Source organism: Lytechinus pictus, chromosome 7 (assembly GCF_037042905.1).
Source record: "Lytechinus pictus isolate F3 Inbred chromosome 7, Lp3.0, whole genome shotgun sequence".
NCBI lineage: Eukaryota > Metazoa > Echinodermata > Echinoidea > Temnopleuroida > Toxopneustidae > Lytechinus > Lytechinus pictus.
Genome location: NC_087251.1, coordinates 11,992,233 through 12,018,423, shown reverse-complemented (window position 1 = coordinate 12,018,423; position 26,191 = coordinate 11,992,233). Strand labels below are relative to the sequence as shown.

The window sequence follows — 26,191 nt, the reverse complement described above, 5'->3', positions numbered from 1 at the left end:
GTTTCGATACCCCCGAAGCTAGCTTGTGCTTGCGATTTGGACGCTTTACACGAACCCAGTCACCGATAGCGAATTTCGGTGTGATTGCTCGTCTGCGTTTGTCAGTGTACGCTTTCATGCTTTGCTGTTTCCTCTCAATCTCTCTCGCTTCAGCCTGTGTGCTTGCAGGCTCTGAAACCGGTGGTTTCAGGATGTTGAATGGCATACGGAGGTTCCGTCCCAACATCAACTCTGCTGGAGTTTTTCCGGTTAGCGAATGAGGTGTTGAGCGATACGTGCGTAGTAGGGTCTGGATGGCCTTATCGAAGGTCATTCCATCTGCGAGATTCGCTTTCAAGCTCTCCTTGATTACCCGGTTGAAACGCTCTACGCCGCCATTGCTTTGAGGGTTGTAGCGAGTTGTGAGGCGATGTTGAATTCCATTAACGGCTAGGAATTCTTCGAACTGTTCAGACGTGAACTGTGGTCCATTGTCCGTGGTGATAGATTCTGGAAGACCCCACTTGGTAAACATCTTCTCCAAGATGCTAATGACTGATGTCGTAGTGACTGAGCTTGTTGCTGCTATCTCAGGCCACTTGCTATGGAGGTCGTGTACAACTAACAAAAATCGCTGACTTTGAGGAGCGGCTTGGACTTCCCCAAAGATGTCGACTTGAAGTTGCTGCCATGGCTTCTTCGGCCATGGGGTCGGCTGCAGTGGTGCTGGCCGCGGTTGAGTTTTCTCGCTGAGAGTACACGCTTCACAAGATCTGACGAGATCTTCTACGCGTCGATCGATCGCTGGCCACCAGATTGCTTCGCGACATCGTTGCTTCATCTTCACCACACCTGGATGACTTTCATGTGCGGTTTGTAACACACGATGTTGAAGCGATTTCGGGATTACCGCTCGGGTGCCACGGGCGATACACGTGTCGTCGAAGATAGCTAGCTCATTGCGAACACGATGATATGGAACGAGGTCTTCGGAAATCTCTCTAGGCCATGCTGTTTGGAGATAATGACAGACCTTCTGTAGAGTTGCATCTGCGGCTGACTCTGTTTTCAGCTGCTCACACGTCACAAGCTTTGCGGTCACGTGAGAGATCACCATAAGAACGTAGTCTTCGACGTCGTCTTCGATGTCGCTTCTTGCATGGCTATCGCGATTGCTATTCGCGTTCGGTGTACGGCTAAGCATATCTGCTACTCGGTTGCGTGAACCCGCGAGATATTCGACCTTGAAATCATATTGGTGTAGTCGATCTGACCATCTGTAGATGCGGAGTGGGCGGTGTCCAGATCCTGAAGTGCTCAACAAGGTTGTTAAGGCTTGATGGTCAGTACGAAGTGTGAACTTGCGACCGTAGAGGTACATATGCCAGTGTTCGCAGGCATAGATGCATGCGAGAGCTTCGCGTTCTCCTGTAGAATACTTTCGCTCTGTGTCCGACAACGCTCGAGATGCGAATGCGACCGGACGTACACTGCCGTCGATCGTTTGCGATAACACTGCTCCGATAGCGAACGCTGATGCGTCTGTAGTCACGTACGTTTCAGCGCTTGGAGTGAAGTGAGCGAGAACTGGCGGCTCTGCGATTCTTCCTTTGAGCGTGTTGAATGCGGTCTCTTGTGCGTTGTGCCATTCCCAAAGCGCGTCCTTCCGGAGAAGCTTCTGCAGAGGTTCTGCGATTTCTGCGTATTGTGGCACGAATTTGCGGTAGAAGTTCGTTGTTCCCAAGAATGAGGCTAGCTCCTTCACATTCGTTGGGGCTGGGAGTGTTCGGATAGCTGCAACGTTGTCGAGTGTAGGCGTCAGACCACTTGCAGTGACATGATATCCCAGAAAATCAATGTCCGAAGCAGCGAACGTGCACTTGGCCTCGTTGAGCGTCAAGTTATGCTTGGCGAGGCGCGTCATGACTTCTGCTAATCGTTGATCGTGCTGAGCCTTGTCCTCTCCGAAGACTACCACATCATCAAGGAGATTCAACGTGCCCTCGATTCCAGCTAGAACTGAAGAAACGATTTTCTGGAATGCGCTAGGTGCTGAATTCAGTCCATAGGGCATACGGCGATACTGAAACATGCCTATGTGTGTGTTGAATGCAGTGAGATGGCGGCTCTGCTCTGCTAGCGGAACCTGGAGATAGCTACGTCTCATGTCTAGTTTAGAGAAAACTTTAGCTCCGTGGAATGAAGCTGAAAGTTCATTCATAGTAGGAAGTGGATACTTATCCGGAATGATTGCCTTGTTGACTGCCCTCAAATCTACACAAAGTCTAAGATCTCCATTCTTACGGCGTGCGATGACCAGATTAGACACCCACGGGGATGAATCGATGCGCTCGATGATGCCATCGGATTCAAGCCTATGAAGTTCCTTTGAGACTTCATCCCTGACAGCTAACGGAAGTCGACGGAGACTCTGTGCAGTAGGTGGGACTGAGGAATCCACCCTTGGTGCATGGCAATATCCTTTGCATTTACCAAACTTGTTGAAAAGTGCAGCATAGCGTTCTCTATACGCATTGTCTATGAGCCGAATGCGTTCACCAGTGTGGTCGTTCATCTGAAATCCTAGGGCGTCGAACAGATTGACTCCAATAAGGCTCTCGCCCTTCGCTATGTAGAACGTAAAGCTGTCGAGATGTACATCCTTGTACCCGACAGGAAGCTCAACCGTGCCCAGAACGGAAATCAGTGTAGGTGGTTCACCATATGCTATGAGCTTGCTCGATGTGGATGACAGGCTACAATGTGAGAAATGTCGATGATACAGTTTATCACTAAGAATTGACACTTTGGCCCCCACATCAATCATCAAAGAGAGGTTAGTACCAGCAATCTGCACTTCACATTCTTTGAACTGACCTGAATTTGCTGAAGAAATCCGGTCTGAGAGTGTGAACACGCTGCTTGCTATGTCGCCCTCTATTGATTCATCAACGTGTCGAACTGAAGATGCACTTTTCTTGGTAGATCTGCATACGCTAGAGAAATGGTTCATCTTCGAGCACGAATTGCAACGTTTTCCAAACGCTGGACACGCTTTCGGAGGGTGTGTCCGTCCGCAGTTCGAACACGACTTCAAGTTAGCATGGTTAGAGCGGGCTTTGTTATGATATGGTCGTTTGATGTTCTGTACTGGAGTTGCCTGATGTGCAGTATGACTATGTCCTGTACTGGCACTCACAGTCACATCGTGTTGTTTGAGGAGCTTGGCGTCCAGCATTGCGGCTTCGATCTGGATCGCTAGATCGAGCGCCTTCTTAAGTGTCAGACCGTCATCCTCCATTAACAGACGTTCTCTAATACGGGGAATAGACGTCTTTTCGATTAGTTGATCTCTAACCAGTTCATCGTTTAAGGTGCCAAACTTGCACTTGGATGCCAGTTCGGTTATGGCTGCCACATATTGTTTTACTGGCTCCCCATGACCTTGTACTCTCTGTCGGAAACGATATCGTTCAATCATCACACTTGTTTTTGGCCCAAAATATTTCTCAAGTTCATCAACAGCTTTATCGTACGTACCGGTAGTAGACACTTCCAGCTGTCCGAAGATCCGCTGCCCCTCTGCGCCCAAACAGTGGATCAGGATTGCGCGGCGGCGGAGGTCGGGTATCTCCGCTGTGTCCAACCCGCTTGCAGTCAAATACGTTTTGAAGCTCAAAATCCATCGTGACCAAGGCACAGGAGGTTCTCCTGGGGTTGCTAGGAATGGGTTAGGTGCTACAAGACCTATTCCAGCCATTCTCGTCGCCAGATGTAGTATTTAGGAACTCAGAGACATAAAACTAGATACAATGAATTTAGAAGTTGAGATGATTTAATCTATTCCAAGATGTCCGATCATATTCAGATCATGTGTACATAAAGGGGATTGAGCCCTCGACGTTGACTGTTAGCACAGTCTTACAAACACAACATGTACGTGTGTGACATCACAGATCTTGGTCGCATTGCCAATGGGAGGATCTCCATAGCATTAGTGATCTCGACATTCAAATGCTCATAACTCTTTTATTGCTAGTCCTATTTTTCTCAAAGTTTTGTTGATCTTATTCTTTGATTTTTCTGCTTTCACAAAAGCTAACTTGTTCCAAGAGTTTCATTCTCCTTTAACAAGACCATCGCAAAAGTTCCAACTTACCCCCATATCGGGGTAAGTTGGAACATGGTATGGGGTAAGTTGGAACACTGGATGGTCAATTAAGAATTATACTAAAACTACTTAAAACTGTAATATTACATGGTTTTAGCCTATTTGCTTTATCTTATTCAAGTTCAAAATATTAAAGTGTGGGTTCGTTGAACTTTATGTTTTCTTTTATACAGCCACTCACACAAGCAGACTGTGTAGTAGAATTCTGAATATTTGGGTGCATCTGAGTTTACATACAATTAAGTGTACTATCAGCAATTTCATGTACTTCTGCATCAAATTTATAAGACAAAAATTAATTGTTTATATTGTTTTCATAATTAATTATGCAAATAAGCATATAAAATTTTCTCTAAATTTTTTTTTTTTTTAGTTTTTACCTTTAACTCTATATATTAAGCTAGTAGAATGCTAATTTTTGGTGGAGTATCAATTTTCACAAAACAAATATCCACCAAAAAATGCAAAAAATACAATTTCTTATGTATTTTTTGTCTTTTATTTGTATTTTTGTTTTTTCAAAGCTTTGTTTTTTCCTATGGACTTTGTCAGGAGTCTTTTGCGATCATAAATAGCATAAAATTAATCTATTTGAACCAGCAAAAGTAAAAAAATTAATCATACATTTATGACTTTTGGTTGAAAAACACAATTTGCATTGACCTTGTACATGGAATCACGTTTTTGAACAATTTTGGGTCCGAACATGCACGTACAATTTGTTGGGTAATTTTGAAATCGCGCACACAGGCATCGCAAATTTGGTCTCAAATATGATGCGCAAGACTTGAAAGTAAAAAGTCAGCGAGCAGTGTAGTAAAAATATTTGTGCGACAGCGTAGTGACGAAATTTCTCGAGGGGGGGGCTCAAATTGACACCCCCCCCCCCCCCAATTTGATAAGGGTTAATATTGCATTAGGTGCCTACAATAGGCCTTAAATGCACACTCAGACCTAACTGATAAACAAAACAAGCATGGTATACAATACATGTTCAAAAGAGTGTGAAATACTTTATATATTTTTTTTCATCAAATCCAATATTTTTATTCATAATTATGTTTGGGGTAAGTTGGAACATGTTCCAACTAGCCCCTTCAACTTTGTTCCAACTAACCCCGGAGGCCCATTTGACGTTTATAAGCTTACACCACAAAAAAGGGACTTCACCATGGCATATTAATAACCTCATTTTGTAGCTTGGTATAAGTGTCTATTATACCCCTAAACTGGCCAACTTGATCTATAAACTTCTCCGAGATAATCAAACATTTCTGAACAAGAAAAAAATTACTCAGAAGGTCAAAAAACAAAAATTTGTTTCTAACTTCACCAGGCTTGTTGCATATGTGTTGTCTGTAATATGGTGGATGGCTGTTGATAATGACAATAAATTGAGGGCAGTATTGCAGAAATTTATTTAAAGACGTTAGAGAAAATTACAATGTTTCAACTTACCCCATGTTCCAACTAACCCCGGTCTCCCCTACTCTTAGTTTTCTGTTATCACGCAATCCTTTGATGTGCATTGTTCATTTTAATTGATTTTTCATGTTTCATTCTTCTCAGATTCAAATGGAATGATGCTACTGTGGAACAGAAATTACAGTTCAAGAACCTGACGATAGAAATGATCACTAAGGTAAAGTTATCACTTTTGAAAGCTTTCGGTGTTTGGCACGATGTTGCCATTGTAACAAGCTATTATGGCAATAAATAAAGGGTAAATATTGAGTTGGTAGTGACTACTTTCTTGGTTCTTGCCCAGTAATCATTGAGACTTAGTCCTGCACATTGACCTTCATTAAGGATGTGGAAGACACAGTTTTTAGATGTGTCAGGTGATGTGATGAAGGTTAGGATAGTAATCATTGATCACCTTCATTGGTATTTCAAGTTGTTGGCTAATACTTGTATGAAATACTAGAATTTGCACTGATAAATTTGCACTCAGTATTCAATATTTTTTAAACATATCTTTATTGTTATATCCCCATTCAGAAGAGCACCAATGTCCTGGAAGAGGAGAACTTCATCAAAGAGGGCCCAGTGAAGATTGTTGTTGAGATGATCAAAAGAGAATGGCCTCAACAATGGCCAAGCTTACTGGAGGAGCTCGATCAGATGTGTCAAATTGGGGTTAGTGTACCTGCTTTTATTGAGGTTTTATTATTTAATGAAGATGCTATCCATATATACGTTTGCATGTTAATACTAAAATTAATCAAAGGTCATTGAATTTCATGGTCATGGATGCCCTTTGGAATTACTTCAATACACTCTCTTGACAAGGGTTTTAAAAAATTCAATCGTTCCCTATTTCATTTGTACCATGATAGAGACATTGCCCCAAATGACCTTGCCTTAAAAGTTTCCCCAAAAGTATAGAAATTTGGATGCCTCGAATACTAAAAGAAGTATAGCATCATTTAGCTTGAGCCCACAGACAAAACTACATGCTTACTTGCTTTGCAAAAATAAATGACCTGTCTGAGAAGTTTGTAACATTGAACAGGGATGCCAGAGATGCTATAGCCGGAATTCCGGCTTTTTCATTTTTTTTACCTTAAGTTCCGGCTGGTCGAGTTTTCTCAGGCCGGACAGAACTGTCAACGGCCAGATCCGGCCGTTCAATGAGATGTCTTTGCTCCGTACGGCTGTTACATGTACCTAAGCTATTGTGCAAGAAAAAATCCTGTGATATAATGGAATTAGACTCGTACGAGCCGGTCAGTTAAACGCTAGTTTTAATAAAGGTTTTTTGTGCGTGTGTGTATATGGTCGCATTTTGCTAGACTGCACTATATGTATGTGATTGGTGGTGACTGATCGCCGTGCATTATAACGTGTATGGATTCTGAACGTAACTTTGAATTTTGATAAAACGACTGTATTTGAGTCTAGTGTAATACAAATGCGATAGCGGCATGGGTTGCATGGCCATGCATTCGCTGCGCGATGTGTATGCCTATACCGGCCATACACGGTGATTTCGCGCTCCCGTTCAATTCACGTTGTTCTACTGAGCTGATTCTCCGTTTCGATTGTGGATTTAATCATAATTTTTCAACAAGTATGGATGTTGAAAGAGGAACCAACATTAAGCAAATAGACAGTGGAATCAAGAACAAATTCCAGTGGAAGTAGTTGGAGAACAAAGACAATAGTGGAACGTTTCTCTTGGATTATTTTTCATGAATTAATTGTAAGTTGAGGCTCTGCAACATAAAAAAATGCCCAAAACTTGAGCTAAATTTTTGGGAAAATGATCCCTAAAATAGGCTCAGATTGCATCAGAGACCATTTAGAACCCTAGAGCTTCCAGGGCCCTTGGACGGGCCCTGGACCCTGGCCGAATGGGACTTCGCGCTTCGCGCTCGTCATGTGCGCTTCGCGCACATAATTTCCCTTCCAAAAAAAGTTCAGGCCCTGGGACCATTTGCCACTGGCATCCCTGATTGAAGGATGCTACATTTTCATCAAATGAAGTGACATTATATGTGAGGGCAATAAAAATATGGTAAATTCCACTCCCTCTCCCAGCAACGATGCTGTAGAAGATTACCAAGAAGTGCTAAACCTGACTAGCCATCAAATCCAGGCATCTAAGAACTGTTTTATCTACAATCATACTACTATAAACACAAATTGTTCAGTGAATAAAAGGACGTCTACCGTTAAGTTTCAAAATCAGACTAAGAAAGACCATACAACATAATATGAGGTGGATTATATGAAATCTTCTCTTTACAGGATAGTCAGACTGAACTTGTTCTTCTTATCTTGTTGAGATTGGTAGAAGATGTGGTTTCATTCCACAACGTTCAGCAGGGGAGACGGCGGAAGGACCTCTGGCAAGCCCTGAATGCTAACATGTCTCAGATTTCATCCTTCCTTATCAAAGTTCTAGAGATGTACTCGGAGAAATACCAGTCATTGGTAGGTAGATATTGATGGCTTGGTGAGACCAGATCCATTACTTCGTGTTAATAATAAACACATTTTGACAAACCTTAATAACCAATGTATCTCTGGCATAAGGCTCAATTTGTTAAGTGGTTAGCCATTAGGGACAAAAATGAACTGTTTAATCTAGTATGATAAACTCTTATTCTCTCACATTTGTAGCATCAAACCTTTGTTTTACATCCCTAATGTTCTTCTCAGGGTTGTAATAAAAAACGTTTTTTATTAAAAAAAACAAATAAAACGCTTTTTATTGTTTTAAAACGTTTTAAATCGTTTTAAAACGTTTTTTTCCCAACGAACGATGTAATTTTCTGTAAATCAATTAAATTGTACATTAAATACAGTATGATTTAAGCTCTTGATGTTTTAAATACATTTTTGGAGTATTAGTAAGAGATGACTACAATTTTTTTTACTGAATTTCCGACAGAAAAGTTCATATTTTCCCCCAAATAACAAAATCAAGGAAATTGAATGCCGAAAAATTAAGTTGACATTTCATAAGTTTATTCCTCATACATATGATGTAGTCACAGGTTTTTTTTAGTCCTGTCAATCTAGGGGGTGAGAAGAATTTGCACAATGTAAAAAAATGACATAATCTATAGACTATAGGCTTTCAATGCTTAATTTCATTTACTCAATATGCTTTATTTCATTTGAATCAATTATACAATACAAATTTTAAAGATCCAGACCGGACCCGAAAATGAAATTGATAAATTTATACCAATCGAAAGCTTATAAGCTACTAAATACACCAAGGTATGCTTTATGCATTTTCACCGCTTCCCAGCTGAGTATTTTGCTTAAGAATATTCCAATTATCGGGTTTCGAACCCCGCTTAGAAAATAGGCTTTATTGTGCTTTTCACCTGCCTCGAGACCGTGACGTCACGTTGTGTAAGAAGCGTCGTGATTCCATAGGTTTGTACACAGAAAAACTGGGTGATTTTTTTGCTTTCCAGATAACGCATTTCATTCTCTTCACTTCTATCACAGAGGGATATCACATATATTTTTACCCACAAGCTTGAATTTATGAAATCTGCAGTTTTGAACTAGTTTTTGCCATATTTTATTTCCTGCTTATTTGGCGCAGATTTCAATTCTATCTGCATTTAGATTATGTATAACAACTTTTCCTGACATAGCAATTTAGGCCCAATAAGAGCCAAACAAAGAAATCACAAAAAAGGTATAGTGAATAGTTGTAGGTTTACAACAATTTGAACAGTGAATAATTTTGAGTGCCATTTTCATCTGAAAACGAAAAAAAAATGGATTCATAACATGGAAATGGAAGAAAATACCCAATGCTTTTGTACACAAACCTATGGAATCACAACCCTCCTGACACAACGTGACGTCATCATTTCCAGGCAACGTGGGGGTGCTCAATCGAAGCGTACTTTGGAGGAGCAGTTTCTTTGATTTTTATTTAATATTTTTAACTATTGGAAGGAGATATATGTAATATTTTTGGTATATTCGTATTGTATGAATCATTACCTTTATTTTGATATATGATTGTTTTTACACCGGCCAGGGTCTTTAAGTAATAATAATGATAAAAGTCCGCTTTTATATCTCGCTTAATACATTGGAACGACATGTCTAAGCGCTTTAAAGATTTATTATTACCACAATCATCGGATTCAATCAGTCATTCCCGCACACAATGTATGCACATCCTCCACTCCCTGGGTAGTATTCAAGTCAGTCGCCAGTGAGGCGCACACAGTACTGGACAAGCTACAATGACTTTTACATTCTACCGGGTACCCATAAGTGCATGAAATACAAAATTGGGTTTAAATCTATAAATATTAGGCCCTTGAACTGCTTATTTCTTTAATTGAGGAATTCTGATCAAATTGTTTTTTTAATGTTTGTTTTAACTGTTTTTTTTTACATATTTCTTATCTACAGTTTTGTGGTTACTTTTGTGTTTTTTTAATCGTTTTTTTAATGGAAATTATTGGCAATAATTTTCCAATCATTAACAAAAAGTACAAATATTGATACAGATAAAAATGTTGGCAAAAAATTTGCATTGGCTTTATACATGAAATCACGATATTGAGCAATTCTGGTCTGTCATGCACTTGTAATATCATTGAGCTATTAATGTGTTGATAGCTCCATGGTAATATCATAACCACATATCCATGCATGTATCCAAAAAATAGTCTTGAACAATATGGCGCGGCCCTGTTGTGCTTATGGATTTATCATAGAAATTTTTAAGGGGGCCATTACGGTCCCCTGGGAGTGTTAGGGTTAAAGGTCAAGTCCACCCCAGAAAAATGTTTGATTTGAATCAGTAGAAAAAATTCAAACAAGCATAATGCTGAAAATTTAAAATAAGAAAGTTATAACATTTTAAAATTTCGCTTATTTTTCACAAAACATTACAACTCAGTGATGTGCAAATGAGAGAGTTGATAATGCCCCTCACTATTTTTTTTTTTAAATTGTTTGAACAATACAATATTTCAATTTTTACAGATTTGATAATAATGACCAACTTGACTGAACCAAAAAATGTTAAAACAATGGTAGTTCCACACATGTTCAGGGAGGAAAAAAAGGTTTGCTAGCTGATTATCTTATACTGAATTGAATTACTTTTCTTCATCTTTACGAAGCGCAAAGTTTCACCTAATTTTGTGTGTACCTCAAGGTTACAATGTCAGATATACAGTCTATTTGCAAAATATTATTATGTTTGTGCAACACTTCCATTTCATTCAAGTACTACTATAACATATTTGAGCTCATTTTAATTAGTGTTTCTTTCCCTGTCTAAAAGTGAGCACAACACTTGGATGTTTGTTAAAATGAGAATATTCTTAAATATGGATTGATGTGCACAATTGAACAGGAGGAAAGGAACATGACAAAGCAATGGAGAAAGGGAGAATAAGGGGGGAAAGAGAGAGGAGAAAAAGAGTGGTGTTGAGAAAGAGATTTAGTTAGAAGAAAATAATAAACCAATTAAGAAATAAAAGTATAAAAAATAAATTCATGTAAAATCACATCCATGCATATTTATAACACACAAGTCTATGAGGTGTTTTAAAACGCGTTTTTTTTGTAAAAAAAACGGGTGTTTTAAAACGCGTTTTAAAACATGTTTTAAAACACACCGTTTAAAACGCGCCAACCCTGGTTCTTCTAATCACATAAGCCTTTATAACTACACATAGAAATGATTTTTTTTAATAGTAATTCCTGAATGCACCGCCTAGCAGTTTTTTTTAAGTCATTGATAAGGATGCGTTTAGTTAATTAACTGCTTAAATGATATGGCATTAGATTAGTTAGATACATTGATTTTGAAACTTTATTGTTAAGGCATTGACACAATACTGTAAGTTCAAAACAAGCATGTATACTTTGTCAGTGTATGTGTTGAGTATGAATGGCTCATCCTTTTTTATTCACTCCTTGTATATCACTCTCCACATCTTATCTAACTTTCCTCATTCTCTCTCTTCTGCATACGCTTTCCCTCTCTTTTCCCCATTTCTCCTTTCTCTCTCATTCCCTATCTGTCAATCCCACTCAACCTCCATTCTTTCCATTTCTTCTTTCCTCTCCATATCATTTTCTTCCCCCTCCTTTCCTCTATTTGATCTTCTTTGTCACTCTCCCCTTCTCTTAACCATACAGGAGTCTTCAGCACCGCAAAGTAGTGAGGTAAATCATGAATCCTAGAAATCTATTTCTACAAGTAAACTATACAGTATGTTTTAAAAAGTCTATGAATTACACAAATCAAATGCCAACTCTATAATGGAATCTGGGACCAATTTTATAAAAAAAATTACAATTTTGGTAGCTTCCTTTGTAACAACTGTGGTAACATGGCTCAGCAACCAATCTAAGTCAAGGTTTCCATGGTAGTAACTGCAATGAAAAAGTTACCATTAATCTAATTGGGTAATATGAAATTTTGTAAAAAGGACCCTAAGTAGACCGGGTATTTTGAAAGTATGGTATGTAACATTTTGTATAAGATACACTAAAATTAAGTAACACATTTCAGGTGCTCAATGATGATGTTGATAATTTTACCTGCTTTTGCTGTTGTTTTCTTGTCTTAGGCCAAATCTGCCTGTAAGGTGACCCAGACGGTCCTTGTGACCATGTGTGGCTTCGTAGAGTGGATGGATGCTAAACATCTCTACAAGGAAGAGAATCGCCTCCTCATCTTCCTCTATAAGCTCCTTAGGAACGAAGAGCTGAAGATGCTGGCAGCAGAGTGCTTGCAACTCATTGTACACAGAAAGGTAAATTTAATCCATTGACTTCTGAGTTAGACTGTAGTTATTGGCTGTGTACAGTGATCACCTGGTTCCAGTAGGCTATGGGTTAATTGGTTGACTTCTGAATTCTCTCCCATAGGATTAGTACAGGGACTACTTGGTTCCAGTAGGTAAGGGTTTAAAACGTTGAATTCTGTCATTCTTATAGGCTCTGAATAGAGATATCATGCTTTCAGTAGATTAAGGTTCATATGCATTCAAATTTATTTATTATGATATGCCAATCACAATATTGATTTTGGCAATTTTTATAGTTGTGGCCTTGTGATTAACAAGCATGTCTGATGTTGTGCAATATTTAGTTGGAGCATTAAATTTATATTCTTTAGGGGAAAATATTAATATAAATTTGGGGATAAAGATAATGTCCAAGCTTGAAAAATGCAAGTCTTCAGCTTGCTGAAATATGAAACAAGAGAGATGAGTTTGAGGAAGCTATTTCACAATATAGTGGTCCAGAAATAAAAGCAATGCAGTAAACACATGTCTATTTAACAGACCATTTAAATGAGAAGAGAAGTTGTCTATTTGATTTGATTTTGATTTGATTTGATTTTATTCACCAACGATAACAACATATTTACAGATGTTTACATATTACATTATTATGTCATGCATATAAATATTACAGAAATGAAACATACATGTATATGTTAAGAGCTGATAAAAGGGACCAGAAAATAGCACAAGTGCTAGTCGAGCCTGGCCCCTACACATATTAGTAATATAGGCGAATATTGAACTTTAAAGTATGTTTTTTTTTAAAACACAACAACTACAAAAAAACAAAATAAAATTATGAGTGTAACATTTTATGTTATATACAGAGCAATATGATAAGTTATTGATTTAATAAATGATTTTGTAATGAATTCCTGAAATCGTTTCTGGATACTTTTAGTTTGATGGCTAATGGTACATTATTCCAGTAATCACTTCCTAAGAAAGATAGAGAGAATTGTCCTTGAGTAGTCCGTAATTTTGGTAAATGTACTTGTCGACCTTCTTTTTGTCTTGTTGGGTATCTATGCTCTATTACATCTTAATAATCTACTAAAGAGTGAGGTAAGTTATTATTACCCAGGTCATACATGAAGGTACATATAGATAAATTGTGCATTTCAAATACATTTAGGATCTTTAAATTCTGAAATAATACACGTGTATGAGCTCGCCACTCACTGAATGTGATGGCACGTACTGCCATTTTTTGGGTGTAAAATATACAATTTAAGCTACTCTTGTAAGTACTCCCCCACACCTCGATTCCATAAGTTATGTGTGGCTCTATGAATGCCTTGTATAATAATACTAATGTATATTTTGGTACAAAATGTCGCAACCGAAATATAATTCCTACTCTTTTACGTATACATGAATTAACTATTCTAATATGGTTCTTCCAAGTTAGATGTTTATCTATTGTTATACCTACAAAAGTTGCTTCATTAACCTCTTCAATCTCCTCTCCGGCTATTTCCAATTTACCAGCTAGTCTAATATTTTTCCTTCTGCTACCAATCAACATGAATTTCGTTTTCATAGAGTTGATAGTAAGCTTGTTTGCAACACACCATTCTTGTATTTTATTTATGTTAATATTGACTTCATTTACATCAATTTCATCTTGTCCAGCTGGGAAGGTATGAAATAGATTAGAATCGTCTGCAAATAATCTGAAATTGAAATAATTAAGAAACAGATGGTAGATCGTTTATATACAGTAAAATAATGTTGGTCCTAGAACCGAACCTTGAGGAACACCGCATGTGATTTCCATTTTCTTAGAGACTGTCTCTTCATATTGAACAAACTGATATCTTCCTCTAAGATAGTCTTCGAACCATTTAAGCGGGAGACCGCGTATTCCATAGTGAGAGAGTTTGTTGATTAAGACATTATGATTGATCGTATCAAATGCTTTTTTGAAGTCAATGAATATCCCAAGTGTAGCTTTACTCTCATCAATTGCTTTTAAGAGAGTGTTGGACAAATTTATTAATGACAACTTAGTACTGTACTTCTTACGAAAACCATACTGGTGGTGGTAAAAAGCATTGTTTGTTTCTAAAAACTGTACTAATCGCCCGTTTGCTACCTTTTCGAAAACCTTTCCGAGCACTGGCAAAACAGATATTGGTCTATAGTTTCCAGGTTCATCTTTTGGTCCCTTTTTGTGGATAGGCGTAACTTTTGCTATTTTCATTTCATCTGGTACCCTCCCACATTCTAAAGATAAATTAAAGATATATGCCAGGACACCTGAAATGTAAACAGCACTATCTCTTAACAATCGTGCTGGTAAATTATCATGACCACAAGCTTTCTTTTCATCTAGAGTTACAAGATGATTAAAAACCTCATCCTCAGTCACAGGTTTCCAAAATAAAGAATTGTTAACTCTTGCCCCTAAGTAACGTCTATGTGACACATTTTCATTTGGCAAAGTATCTGCTAGATTCGGACCAATATTTACAAAGTAGTTATTTAATTCATTGACAATATCATTTATAGATGTAATGAGGTTATTGTCTCCATTGACCTTTTTGATAATCCTGTCTACTTCAACAACCCTTGAATTTTTTTTCTTTCCAACCAATAATTCATTAATGATTTCCCATGTCTTACTCGTGTTACATCGGTTTTCATATAGTAAATTGGTGTAATAAGTACGTTTTGCATTCTTTAAAATCGTAGTGAGCAAGTTTTTATATTTTTTATATTTCTTCACAATATCTTCATTGTAGTTTGTCTTTAGGACTTTTGCATATAACTTCTGTTTAACACGTATTGATTTAATTATTCCTGTAGTTATCCAGACCTTCTTTTTAATATCTTTCTTTTTTCCGATTTGTTTAGTTTTCATAGGTGCATGTTTGTTACATATATATGAGAAAGACTTGCAAAACGTAGAGTATGCAATATTTACATCATGGCAGTTTAATACCTCTTCCCAGTTGAAGACAGAAAGGTCTTCTTTAAACTGTTCAATATTGAATTTTCTGTAGCATCGATAGGTAATTTTCTTTTGATTTGAACATAACTTGGCCATGTTCTTGAATACTACAAACACTGGAAAATGGTCAGAGATATCAGTATGTATGACCCCTGAATGAGTTTCAACAGTATCAACATTTGAATAAATGTGATCTATTAAAGTTGAAGAGTCCTTGGTTACTCTTGTCGGTGATTTTATTAATTGTTCTAAACCCACACATTGTAGAGAAGAAGTGAAGTCATCAGCTATGTCTTCTATACTTAAAATATTCACATGAAAATCACCTAACAGTACACACTTACGTTTATCTACTTTAATTGTTTGTAGTATATCTAACAGACTATCTTGGAATTCTTTTACATTTGTATTTGGTTTTCTATATATCACGGCTATGATTATCTTTAGCTCATCAGTAATATTAACTTGTAACCACAGAGATTCTGCATGGGCAATGTCATAACTTAAGCAAGTATATTTCAAATTTGATTTAATATAGGCTCCTCCTCTCAAATCATCCTTGCGACCATCTACTTCAAGAGTATACCCTTGTAAATTTAAAACAGAGGTATTAGACGCATTCCAGACTTCTGATAAGCCAATTATATCAAATTTAGTATTCATACTATCTTCATACAACAGTCTAAGGTTATCAATATTTTTCACTAAAGAGCGTATATTTATGTGGGTTAATTTCAAAGATAGGGATGTCTCAAAATTTAGGACTTTGTCAATATTACATGGTAATAACTCGTAAGAAATATTTGTATCATCCATTATTCATATTTATCAGACATATGCAGGCTAGTCAAGTTATTACTCCATATAATGTAGCTTGAAGTTTTGGTAGTTGATAGTGTCCAAGCCAATATCGAAGAGATCGTCCGGAGAAGCGATCGTCTTGTAACTGTCATCCGTGAGCTTACATACAATGTTCCCGTTTTGCGTACTCACTCTCTTCACAAGAGGACTTGCTTTTGCTGTCTTTAGGACAGCAAATCTCATGGGGGTAATATCCTCATTGATGTATACACCATCCATGCTGCTATCCCCTTTCAGTTTGAAACGGCCAGCATGGATGGCATCTCTCTTGCTCCTTGACACAAGGCGAACCAGAATCTGCCTCACCTTCCCTTCTGATTTTCTCCCTATGCGATGGCAGGTAGAAAGGTCCTCTTTCTTGATGGTTACTCCAGCTTTTGCTGCACATTGAATAACTTTGCTCTTAAGCTTCTCCTCACTTTCCTCCTCTTTTGCACCTTGCTCACTCTCCTCTTCTGTCTCCTCTTCCTCCTTCACACCTGTGATGCAGAGATTGTCCCGCCTCAGCTGTTGTGCCAGCTCATCCTGCTTGTACTGTAGGCGAAGGAGGTGGGGGTTGACCTCCTCCTTCACTGCTGAGAGGCAGACATCCTTCACTGCCATGATGATTGCAGGAATGGCTGCCTCAACGGCTGCTCTAACAGCCGAAGTTAGGAGATCTGCAAACTTTCCTCTTTCTCCCTCTTTGATATCTTGGAGATGGTCATCAATGTTGAAATTGACAAAAAGCCCCTTTCCCTTCTCTGCCTCATCCACTGCAGCTGCCATTCCTCTTCTGGTCAGGACCTTGCTGTTAATCTCAGGGTCATCTATAAATGGCCGTCTGGGGGATGGTTGCTGTTTAGGCGTTGTGGTTTTAGGGAGAAAATTCCCAGCATTCCTTTTGGACTTCCTGCTAGCCATATTGCTTAAAATCCAGGCAATGTACTGGTAGAAAAAGAGATGACACACACAAAACTCCACAGGTGGGACAAGAGTTAAGAAATGGCAAATATAAGCTGAGATTACTGTCAATTCATTCACTGATTTTAAAGCCAGTGATGACAGTGTATCAATCTAACTTTGATGAAAGTGACGAGGGTCCAATATCATAGTGCAAGGTGAGAAAAACACTACTCATTCTTGAAATTGAAGCGGTAAGAAAAGTGTGATTTCCTAGAGCAAAAATGACAACATTCTCCCATGATTCAGCCATTTGGTGGCCTTTTTGATAGACACAATTGCTAAATGGGTAAGATTACAAAATGTATGAGGGTTTAAATTTGGCAAACCTCAGAAGCTTGCTCTTATCTCATTAAAGGTCAAGTCCACCCCAGATAATTGTTGATTTGAATAAATAGAGGAAAATCAAAGTACCTTAACGCTGAAAATTTCATCAAAATCGGATGTAAAATAAGAAAGTTATGACATTTTAAAGTTTCGCTTATTAAAAAAAAAAACAGTGATATGCACAACTCAGTGACATGCAAATAAGACAGCCGATGATGTCCATCACTCACTATTTTGTTTTTTATTGTTTGAATTATACAATATTTCATTTTTTTACAGATTTGACAATAAGGACCAACTTGACTGAATCATATAGTATTAAAACAATGCTAATTCCACATGTTCAGAGAAGAATTGATCGTTGTTTCAGTTGACAATGAGGAGAAAATTTGAATATGATAGTGAGTGGATGACGTCTGTCGTCATCAGTCTCCTCATTTGCATATCGACCAGGATGTTCATATAACTATTCTGTGAAATTAAGCGAAACTTTAAAATGCCTTATTTAACATCCGATCTTGATGAAATTTTCAGTGTTATGTTTGTTGGATTTTTTTTTTCTTCAAATCAAATTTTTGTTGGGGTGGACTTGTCCTTTAAGAAAAGGGCTCCATGTGGCCATTAAAAATGCTTTGTTCTTGAATTTGTATATGGTTAACAGGACCATTGACCTTCCATAAAGTTGAGACTGAATTGTTTTGTCTTTTCTGTGCAACCTGAAATAGAAGTACTGTTGTGATCATATTATTTCTTAGTCATGAATTGAGTAGCATAAAATTGAGAGCCTAATAGAAAGATTATCATTGTGGACAAAGCAAATGTATCGATTTATTGATTTATTAGAGTCTTCACAATTCATAACATGGTAGAGGCCACGTGGTATGATGAAATGGAAATATGGTCATGGAACTCAAGCATTCAGGAGAGACATGCTAAAGCTTTTTTTTTTACTTTACCTTATCAGAGAAAAAGACAAGAACTAGTATGCATCCTGCTTCACTGCTTTTCTTAGATTTGCAGTACCAAACACCATTTCATCCTATTATATGCTGAAGATAGTAGTGAAAATATTTGCAGTCATAAAGATGTAACCAAAAGGCAGCTATATATCAACAACTTTCAACAGCTTATTTCATATGTGGCTCTAAATACATTGCCTTCATATTGCAGTTGAATAGGCTAGATGTAATTCAAGTACTACATTAATGTTGATCTTTATTTTTACCAGGGCAAGATAGACGAAAGAAAACCCCTGATGGTGCTATTTTGTGATGTAGCTATGACTGAACTCTTCAATGCTGCTGTGTAAGTTGAAATCAGTTTTAGCTGATACTGCTTTGTATCAATAATTATTTGGCTCAATCTGGGATACCAAAGATTTTCCATTTGTTCAGATTAATATCGCAAGAATCATAGATGAGTGCAGTGTAATATTGGCCATAGCAAGTGCAATATTTCAGGTATTCCATTAAATGAATAAACATGATATTGCATAGCAAGTCTTGTACATTAAGCCTGTGAGGAATTCAACAGATTTTGTATTTCATGCATTTTGCATGTGTGGAGAGGCAGGTCAGCATATACCTTTTGTTTACCTTATATTTCAGGAAAGCTTGCAGTGCAGGTCTTGATGAAAAGAATCACTTGTTTTTGAAGAAGCTTTGTCAGGTCATTACAGGTTTGGGTTCACAGATGTGTGCAATATGGGTAAGTTCAGCAATCTTTCTCTTTACATCCATAAACAAACATATAACTTTTCTTCTTATTATGGTTAGTTGTTTGGTATCATCTTTGCCCATAGGAGAAAAGTGAGCTGAATCATCGACCTTTCGGTCTCTCCTGATGTAACTGATTGGGGTGTGCATATGGGCCATTAAACCAGGGTTTCCCCTACTCTTATAAAATATTGCAGTGGGTTCTTTACGTGCAAAGACAGTGATTCTCCTCTAAATGGGGCCTCCATTTAACATCCTATCCAAGGGACAAATCGTTCTCCGGTATTACATAGCATGCGTCTATGAAACAAGAGAGAGGCATTTTAACACACAATTCAGGCTTCAGTCATCCTCCAGGGGTAGACTTGAACTCACGATATGTTGATTTGCGAGGAAGATACTTTTCCAAAATGAGCCAGCTTGCTCCTGGAAATAAAGAGGCATATTCTGATTTTCATTCATAAGCATTCTATTAGATACATGATCACAACATTGCATTTGTGTTTTATAGGAACAAAGGATTCTATTAAGTAGTTCTAGACTCCAGTTGATACTATCCATTGTGGCTGTACTACATTTATTGACTTAATTGCAGTATTTTAGTTGCCTCTTAAAGTCTGTAGACTACCGTAATTCTGTCCTTCCCTTTGACTCTATCAGGTAATGGAAGGGGAATCATTCGTACCACCAAGCAACCTTGCTTCCTACCTGAAGACATTGTATAGTTTCACCCAGCATGCTAGTACACACGTCTGCCATCTAACATCTGCTAGCTGGATGGCTTTCCTACGGCATGAGCATATGTCGCGTACCCAGGCCATGCTGGATATTATACCAAGCCTCTGCCAGACGTTCATTACCACAATACAAAAGGTATATGTGCTGTATTGAGTTCTTACCCCATTATGTAAAGACTCGTAGAGAAACCAATTTAAAAAGTGCTTTTTTTCTCCCGCAATTTTTTGCCATGTGAAAATGTCCATTCGACTGTGGTGCTCAATGTGGTTGTTATCACTAACACTTTATCTTCAGTAACAGTTACCATAGTAACAATACTCAACAATTTTCACTGAGGATGTCACTGTACTTATTGTAGTTAATATGACAACCTGTATGGAAAAAAGCAGTTATTATGTTACTGGATGAAAGGAACTGGAAATGAAAATAAGTGACGATTCAAAATTTTAAGCACTTGGCATAATAGTATTGGTGTACTGCAAGAAGTTGTGTGATTCCTAATAAGCCTCATGCAAAGTCATAATAAACTAATCTACTTTATGTGGAATTGCAAGAAACACTTTGTGATGTATGACTTTGTATACTGTGAGTATATATGTAAATGACATTTATTTATTCTTATAATCTAATAATGAATCATATATCTCTGAAATTCAGCTTGGCTACCCATCTCGGAACGACTCTGCTGCATGTGCCTATTCAAGGATTGATTTCGATTCAGATGAGGAATTCTTCCTTTTCTTTTCATGTGAGAAAGACATTTTTTTTCCTTTTTATACGCCAGTCTTAGACGGGACATATTATGGTATCACATTCGATGTCCATCCGTTAACTTTTCATTGTAAACGAGATAACTTCAGTGTGACTTAACCTATAGGCTCAGGCGTGTATGATAGTAGCATAGATCCCAGGAATTCTATTGATTTTGAGGTCAGACAGTCAAAGGTTTCCACTTTTCTTGCTTGACCAATAACTCCATTTTCCGCGTTACAGGCGGGCTTTTTATGTGCTCGCCTTAGCGACACTCTTGTTTAAATTTGTTTTCCTGGCTTTTGGCGCACAATTTATGGCAATTGAGAAATTATTGGTTCTACTTTCACTACCATTATACTATTTGTTCACTGGAAATCCATTGTAAATAAATGTCAGATTCCTCATTTACAAAGAGCTAATCAATGGTGTGTGCGTGCTTTTATACCCCCGCCAAACAAAGTTTGATGGGGGTATATAGGAATCAGTGTATGGTCAGGCGGTCTGTTGCAAATCTTGCGCATCAAACTACTTCCTCAGTTTTTAACCAATTCTCATGAAACTTATTGGTGTTGGGGTAAAGATGTGCAAGACATATTCATATTTTTCATATGTGTCGGAAATTGTGTTGCCATGGTAACAAGATATGGCAAAAATAAGGTAAAACTCTTGCAGTTCGAACTACTTCCTCAGTTTTTAACCAATTCTCATGAAATATGGCACACACATTGGTCTTGAGGTAAAGATGTGCAAGAGATATAGAACGTGTGTCAGAAATCATGTTGCCATGGTAATAATATTATTTGTCTCAAAGTTGGTGAAAATCTTGGGATCGTACTAATTAATCAGTTTTCAACCAATTTCATGAAATTTGGCTCTCTAATTGGTTTCGAGGTAAAGATATCCAAGACACATATTTTGTGTGTGTCAGAAATCAAGTTTCAATGGTAAGAACATGTCAAAAAATTAGGCAAAAATCTTGCAGTTTGGACTACTTCATCTGTTTTGTAACCAATTCTCATGATATTTAGCTCACACATTGGTCTTGGGGTAATACTAGGCAAGACATATTTTGTCCATGTGTTGGATACTGTTGCCATGGTAAAGGCGTACGGCGGGGGTATTAATCACCTTCCTTGATATTTCTAATATGCTATTTCAATATACATTTTTTTTCCAAACAGAAGTAGATACTGCTGGATGACACATATTTCATTATTTCCAAGAAAATTATTGTAATGATTGTGTGCTATATATTTTGATAAAACATGTTTTTCCTTCATTAGAATGACATAAAAAGTATTCTTTCTAAAATTCAAGGAGGTAGAGTTCTCGCAAACAGCCTTGCACCTCCTCCCCCCCCCCCCCCCACCCACCCCCCAAAAAACTTAGCAATGGTGATTTCTACTTGAAACCCTTCCTCCTCCAAAACTGTATGGGCAAAATAGCTATATCCTGTTATGTTACATGGTCCATGAACAAATGGAAATACATCCTTCATCTAACTCTTCCAGAGGGAGAGATTGCACATGTCATGGTGACCAAGCGGCATCCAGAATCGTTTCACGGGATTGCTCTTTGGGCAATTTGATACTGTCAGGGACTTGGTTTTCCAAACCAAATTCATTGTGAAGAGGCTGTTATACTGAATTCCCTTTTCTAATATCTCCCATCCAGCTCACAGATACAATCAACTGGAGATTCTAAGATATGCAACAGCTCTTTGTCCTGAGACTACATTAACGATAGCAGCACATTGGTTGCAAGAGGTTTTGGCTGCTCCCATTGAGAAAGAAGAAGGTATGATATATACTTAAGTTTACATCATTTTGCTGTGCACCAGCCAAATTTCAGTTCTCTGTACAATTAGTATTTACTTATCTGTGATTGATTTGTTCTATATGTATCATAACAAAAGAATGCAATCATTAGAAGCCAAAGACTTTCAATTTTCTCTTTCCCTTTTGCTTTCGTTTGTGAGCAATTTTGTCTTGCATGTTTTTCTATTATATGTGCTATGTGTCAATCCAGTTTGCACTGCAAATTTGAATTCTGGTTGCAACATTATAACCATTAACAAAAAAGAAAAAAAAAATTGTCCCACCACCAAATGTGAACTGTATTTTTGTTCACCTATACCTTGTTTTAAAATGTATGAGACATGTTATTTCCGTCTTGAGTAATAGTTTGAGTCTGGTGTTAATATCTTATTGTTAAATGAATGCTTGTGCATGTCTTTCTTAATCAGTACACTGGATTATTTTGCTTGTATCCTTTAATGGATCCAAAGTATCATTAAATAGGGTTATATCATCCAACTGACCAAATAGGGTTCAGGTTTACCATTCAGGCTATACTGACTTTGTCTCGCCTGCATAGCGGAGTGATACTAAAGGTGCCGCTTTTCTGACAGCGGCATCAACATTGAAATCTTAAGTTTTTGAAATTTCATCATAACTTTGAAAGTAAATGGATCTATTCCATGAATCTTAAACACAAGGTTAGTCAACTATCACTCATCATTTTGCACAAGTTTTAGGCCACATGATCAAGGTCAATTAGGTCAGTGAAGTTAGTATTTTATTATCATATGAAAGGTGTTTTTTGTGAATTATTATGCAGCTTAGATTAAAGTATGGACATTCGACTCCATAATGCAAACCTTCCAGAAAGTACTTGTCGGTTTTGTGCTTCATATCAAAGGTGTAATGCTCTCAAATTATTGTGGCTTTAGCTGTTCATGAATTGGTGGGCCGGACATACAAAAAAAGTTGATTTATTTTGTGGAATTGCCCAGAAATTTGATCGTAGGTGCCCAATTTGACTAATATTGTATCTCAATCAGAATTAAATAGTAGTTTTAAATCAATATAGGTGTCAGCTTTGATGGGGAGTGGGTTGTTATTTGCTGACCCCAGACATTGTGAAAAGCAAGGAAATACCTAATAAAGATTTCTTTAAGGGAAAGCAAACTCATTGTACCAATGAGAATTATTTTGGGGCCAAGCTAGGCTTAGGGTAAAGCAAGTGTCAGGCCAGAGAAAATGAGATAATGACTTTCACACAAGGCAAATAATAATCTCTTCCACATCCAAATGCTTTCATGCTCCCAATGAAAACTAACACACATACTAATGTGTCTTGATATTGTAGGTAAGGAGCTGTGTACAAATCTTTGTCCATCAGCAATCAGATGGGATGCTATGTCTAATTACCTTGATGTTGTAATAACAGCCTTGATCAAGAAGGATCAGTTACCAACACAACAAGCTGTAGAACTTCTCCAAGCAACTCTCAACACTAGAATAGAGGTATGGATTTTCGTTATTCATTCCTGATTGGAATCTAATATGAATCCATAGTTTTACTTTGGGAATGGTATAATATTTTTACTGGAATCTCATTCCTGCTCTATGTTCTATCTCTATACACTATATACTTTCCTGATGTTACATGTGTGTGTGTGTATGTATGGGTAATTGAGTTTTTATTGGTATGTATCAATCACGTATGATTATGTACATCTTGGATTGACCTTTAACGTTGAAAGACAGTACCTGGGCTTGAACCTCTTTTTTTTTTACCTCCCCATATGAAGCTTTGATTACAGGTGAACACCATAGTGTGCAGATCTATTGTAAATAACCCCAAGAGTTCATTTAGTAAACATGTTAATGATGAAATGATTGTTTGCGTTATTGTAATCAAGATAGCATTTTTATTTTTCACATGAACATTACAGACATAATTACCCAAGATTTTATCACTTTTAGAACAAGGTTTATTCAAAAGCATTATTTTTGGAACCGTAGTGATATCAAATGACTATGACATTATTACTTTTGTAATCAGTTTTGTTACCAAAGCCAATCATGTTTGTTGTTTTTGTTTTGTTTAGGACCCAGTGATACTGTCTTTCCAGCTTACCTGTATATCAACCTTGTTTCCTGTACTATATCATTCCAAGCAGCATGTGGAGAGTGTATTGGATAAGGTAAGAATCAAGTAGGATGGGGTCCATATGGAATGGAGGATATCGTTTGTTCATCTATAAGTTCATGTGCGCTAGAAATCAATACTCATTTTGCCTCCGACGAAGATTCTGCTAGGATCGAAAGCTTAGGCCCCTTTTTGACTTTATAGAAATCAATACTGGTAGCAATTTTCCTTTTCAATTTTTGCATCTTAAGAGGGTCGAAAGGTAGCCCAATCTTAATTTTACTTCGTCAAATGATTCCCCCATGGTTATCTAGCAATTGAGGTTTGATAATCCAATATGGGATATAGCAAAAAAAATTTTTTTTAAATGGCCACCACATGTGACCTTTGACCCTTTTCAGGTGGCTCCTCTTCTTAAGCTTGTTATTTGAGGTTCTACTGCTGTGTTATTTTTCATGTTTGTAGGTAAAAGTGCACCATTTTATTACTTATCTGGCTCTCTAAAGGCAGTCTTATTAATTGGTTAGAAGTTATATCAGGTTTAAAGTTGTAGTTTAAGTATGGGAAGCCAAAAGTATCAAAATTTTTATTAAGTTGTATGTTTCTTGTGTTTACTGTGCTCTTTCCTGATTCATCGATGGTGAAGACAATCATCTATTTATATTTCCTAGACAATCCTAGAATGATTTGAGAGCCAAGTGAGCTGAAGTATGATATCTCTACTGTTAGTGATTTATGTAACAATTGGCTATCCATAATTAAACCACAACTTTAAACTCGAGTTTAAGTTAAACCTGCTATCAGAAAACGAGCCTGTATGTTTCATGTATTTTCAATATTTATGATTTATTTTTTCAATCCATATTGAAAAACGACCTCTTGTGAAAATGGAAGAGCATAGATTATTACACTTTTAATGTTCACATATTTCTCCTTCTCTTTCAGCTTTTTGCTGCTGCTGTCTTCTCCTTGCCTGGGTTGACTAAGGTAAAGTACTTGCAAATCTTCTTTGGTAAACAAAACAAAAGACTACTAAAAGGGTTATATATTAACGTGGTAGCAGTCGGTCCACATCTCAGATAGTCTGATAACACATGGGCTAAACCAATTTGGTCGATTATCACTTTGGTCTCTTCTACACTTGGTCGAATACCCACTGAGGGGTGTTGCAAGAAAATATTTGCGATCAATTGCAAATTTCTGATGCAAATTTACAATTGATATATTAACTGTGCCCATGGAAAATTGATTTTTACTGTGAGTTATAAGGAGCATCCCAGCAATAAAGTATATATTTGCAATTAATTGCAAGATGTGTGATTGATTTTGGGACCCAAGATTCACTTGCAATTGATTGAAACTTTCTTGCAACACCCCTCATTAGTCTAATGCTAATTTAGTCTAATGCCAGTTGGTCTAATTCCCACTTATGAGTATCTAGTCTTTTGTACTTTGTCAAATGAAAATTTGACAAAGTAAAATAAAATAAAATTACAATATAGACCTAATT

The 26,191-nt window shown here is 37.3% G+C and overlaps 1 protein-coding gene across 1 annotated transcript in view; it reads left to right on the top strand.

Moving 5' to 3' along the window:
* The window catches only part of LOC129265506 (exportin-5-like), a 29,820-nt gene extending 4,056 nt beyond the window's left edge, over nucleotides 1-25,764 (top strand). The window contains exons 3-15 of the mRNA XM_064101364.1: nucleotides 5,720-5,792; nucleotides 6,152-6,289; nucleotides 7,904-8,089; nucleotides 11,798-11,824; nucleotides 12,232-12,417; nucleotides 18,768-18,844; nucleotides 19,147-19,246; nucleotides 19,915-20,127; nucleotides 20,650-20,740; nucleotides 22,420-22,542; nucleotides 23,896-24,053; nucleotides 24,641-24,736; nucleotides 25,627-25,764. Coding sequence (XP_063957434.1) covers nucleotides 5,720-5,792; nucleotides 6,152-6,289; nucleotides 7,904-8,089; nucleotides 11,798-11,824; nucleotides 12,232-12,417; nucleotides 18,768-18,844; nucleotides 19,147-19,246; nucleotides 19,915-20,127; nucleotides 20,650-20,740; nucleotides 22,420-22,542; nucleotides 23,896-24,053; nucleotides 24,641-24,736; nucleotides 25,627-25,764 — 1,606 coding nt within the window. The remainder of the gene's footprint in view (nucleotides 1-5,719; nucleotides 5,793-6,151; nucleotides 6,290-7,903; nucleotides 8,090-11,797; nucleotides 11,825-12,231; nucleotides 12,418-18,767; nucleotides 18,845-19,146; nucleotides 19,247-19,914; nucleotides 20,128-20,649; nucleotides 20,741-22,419; nucleotides 22,543-23,895; nucleotides 24,054-24,640; nucleotides 24,737-25,626) is intronic.
* Nucleotides 25,765-26,191: the final 427 nt, after the last annotated feature.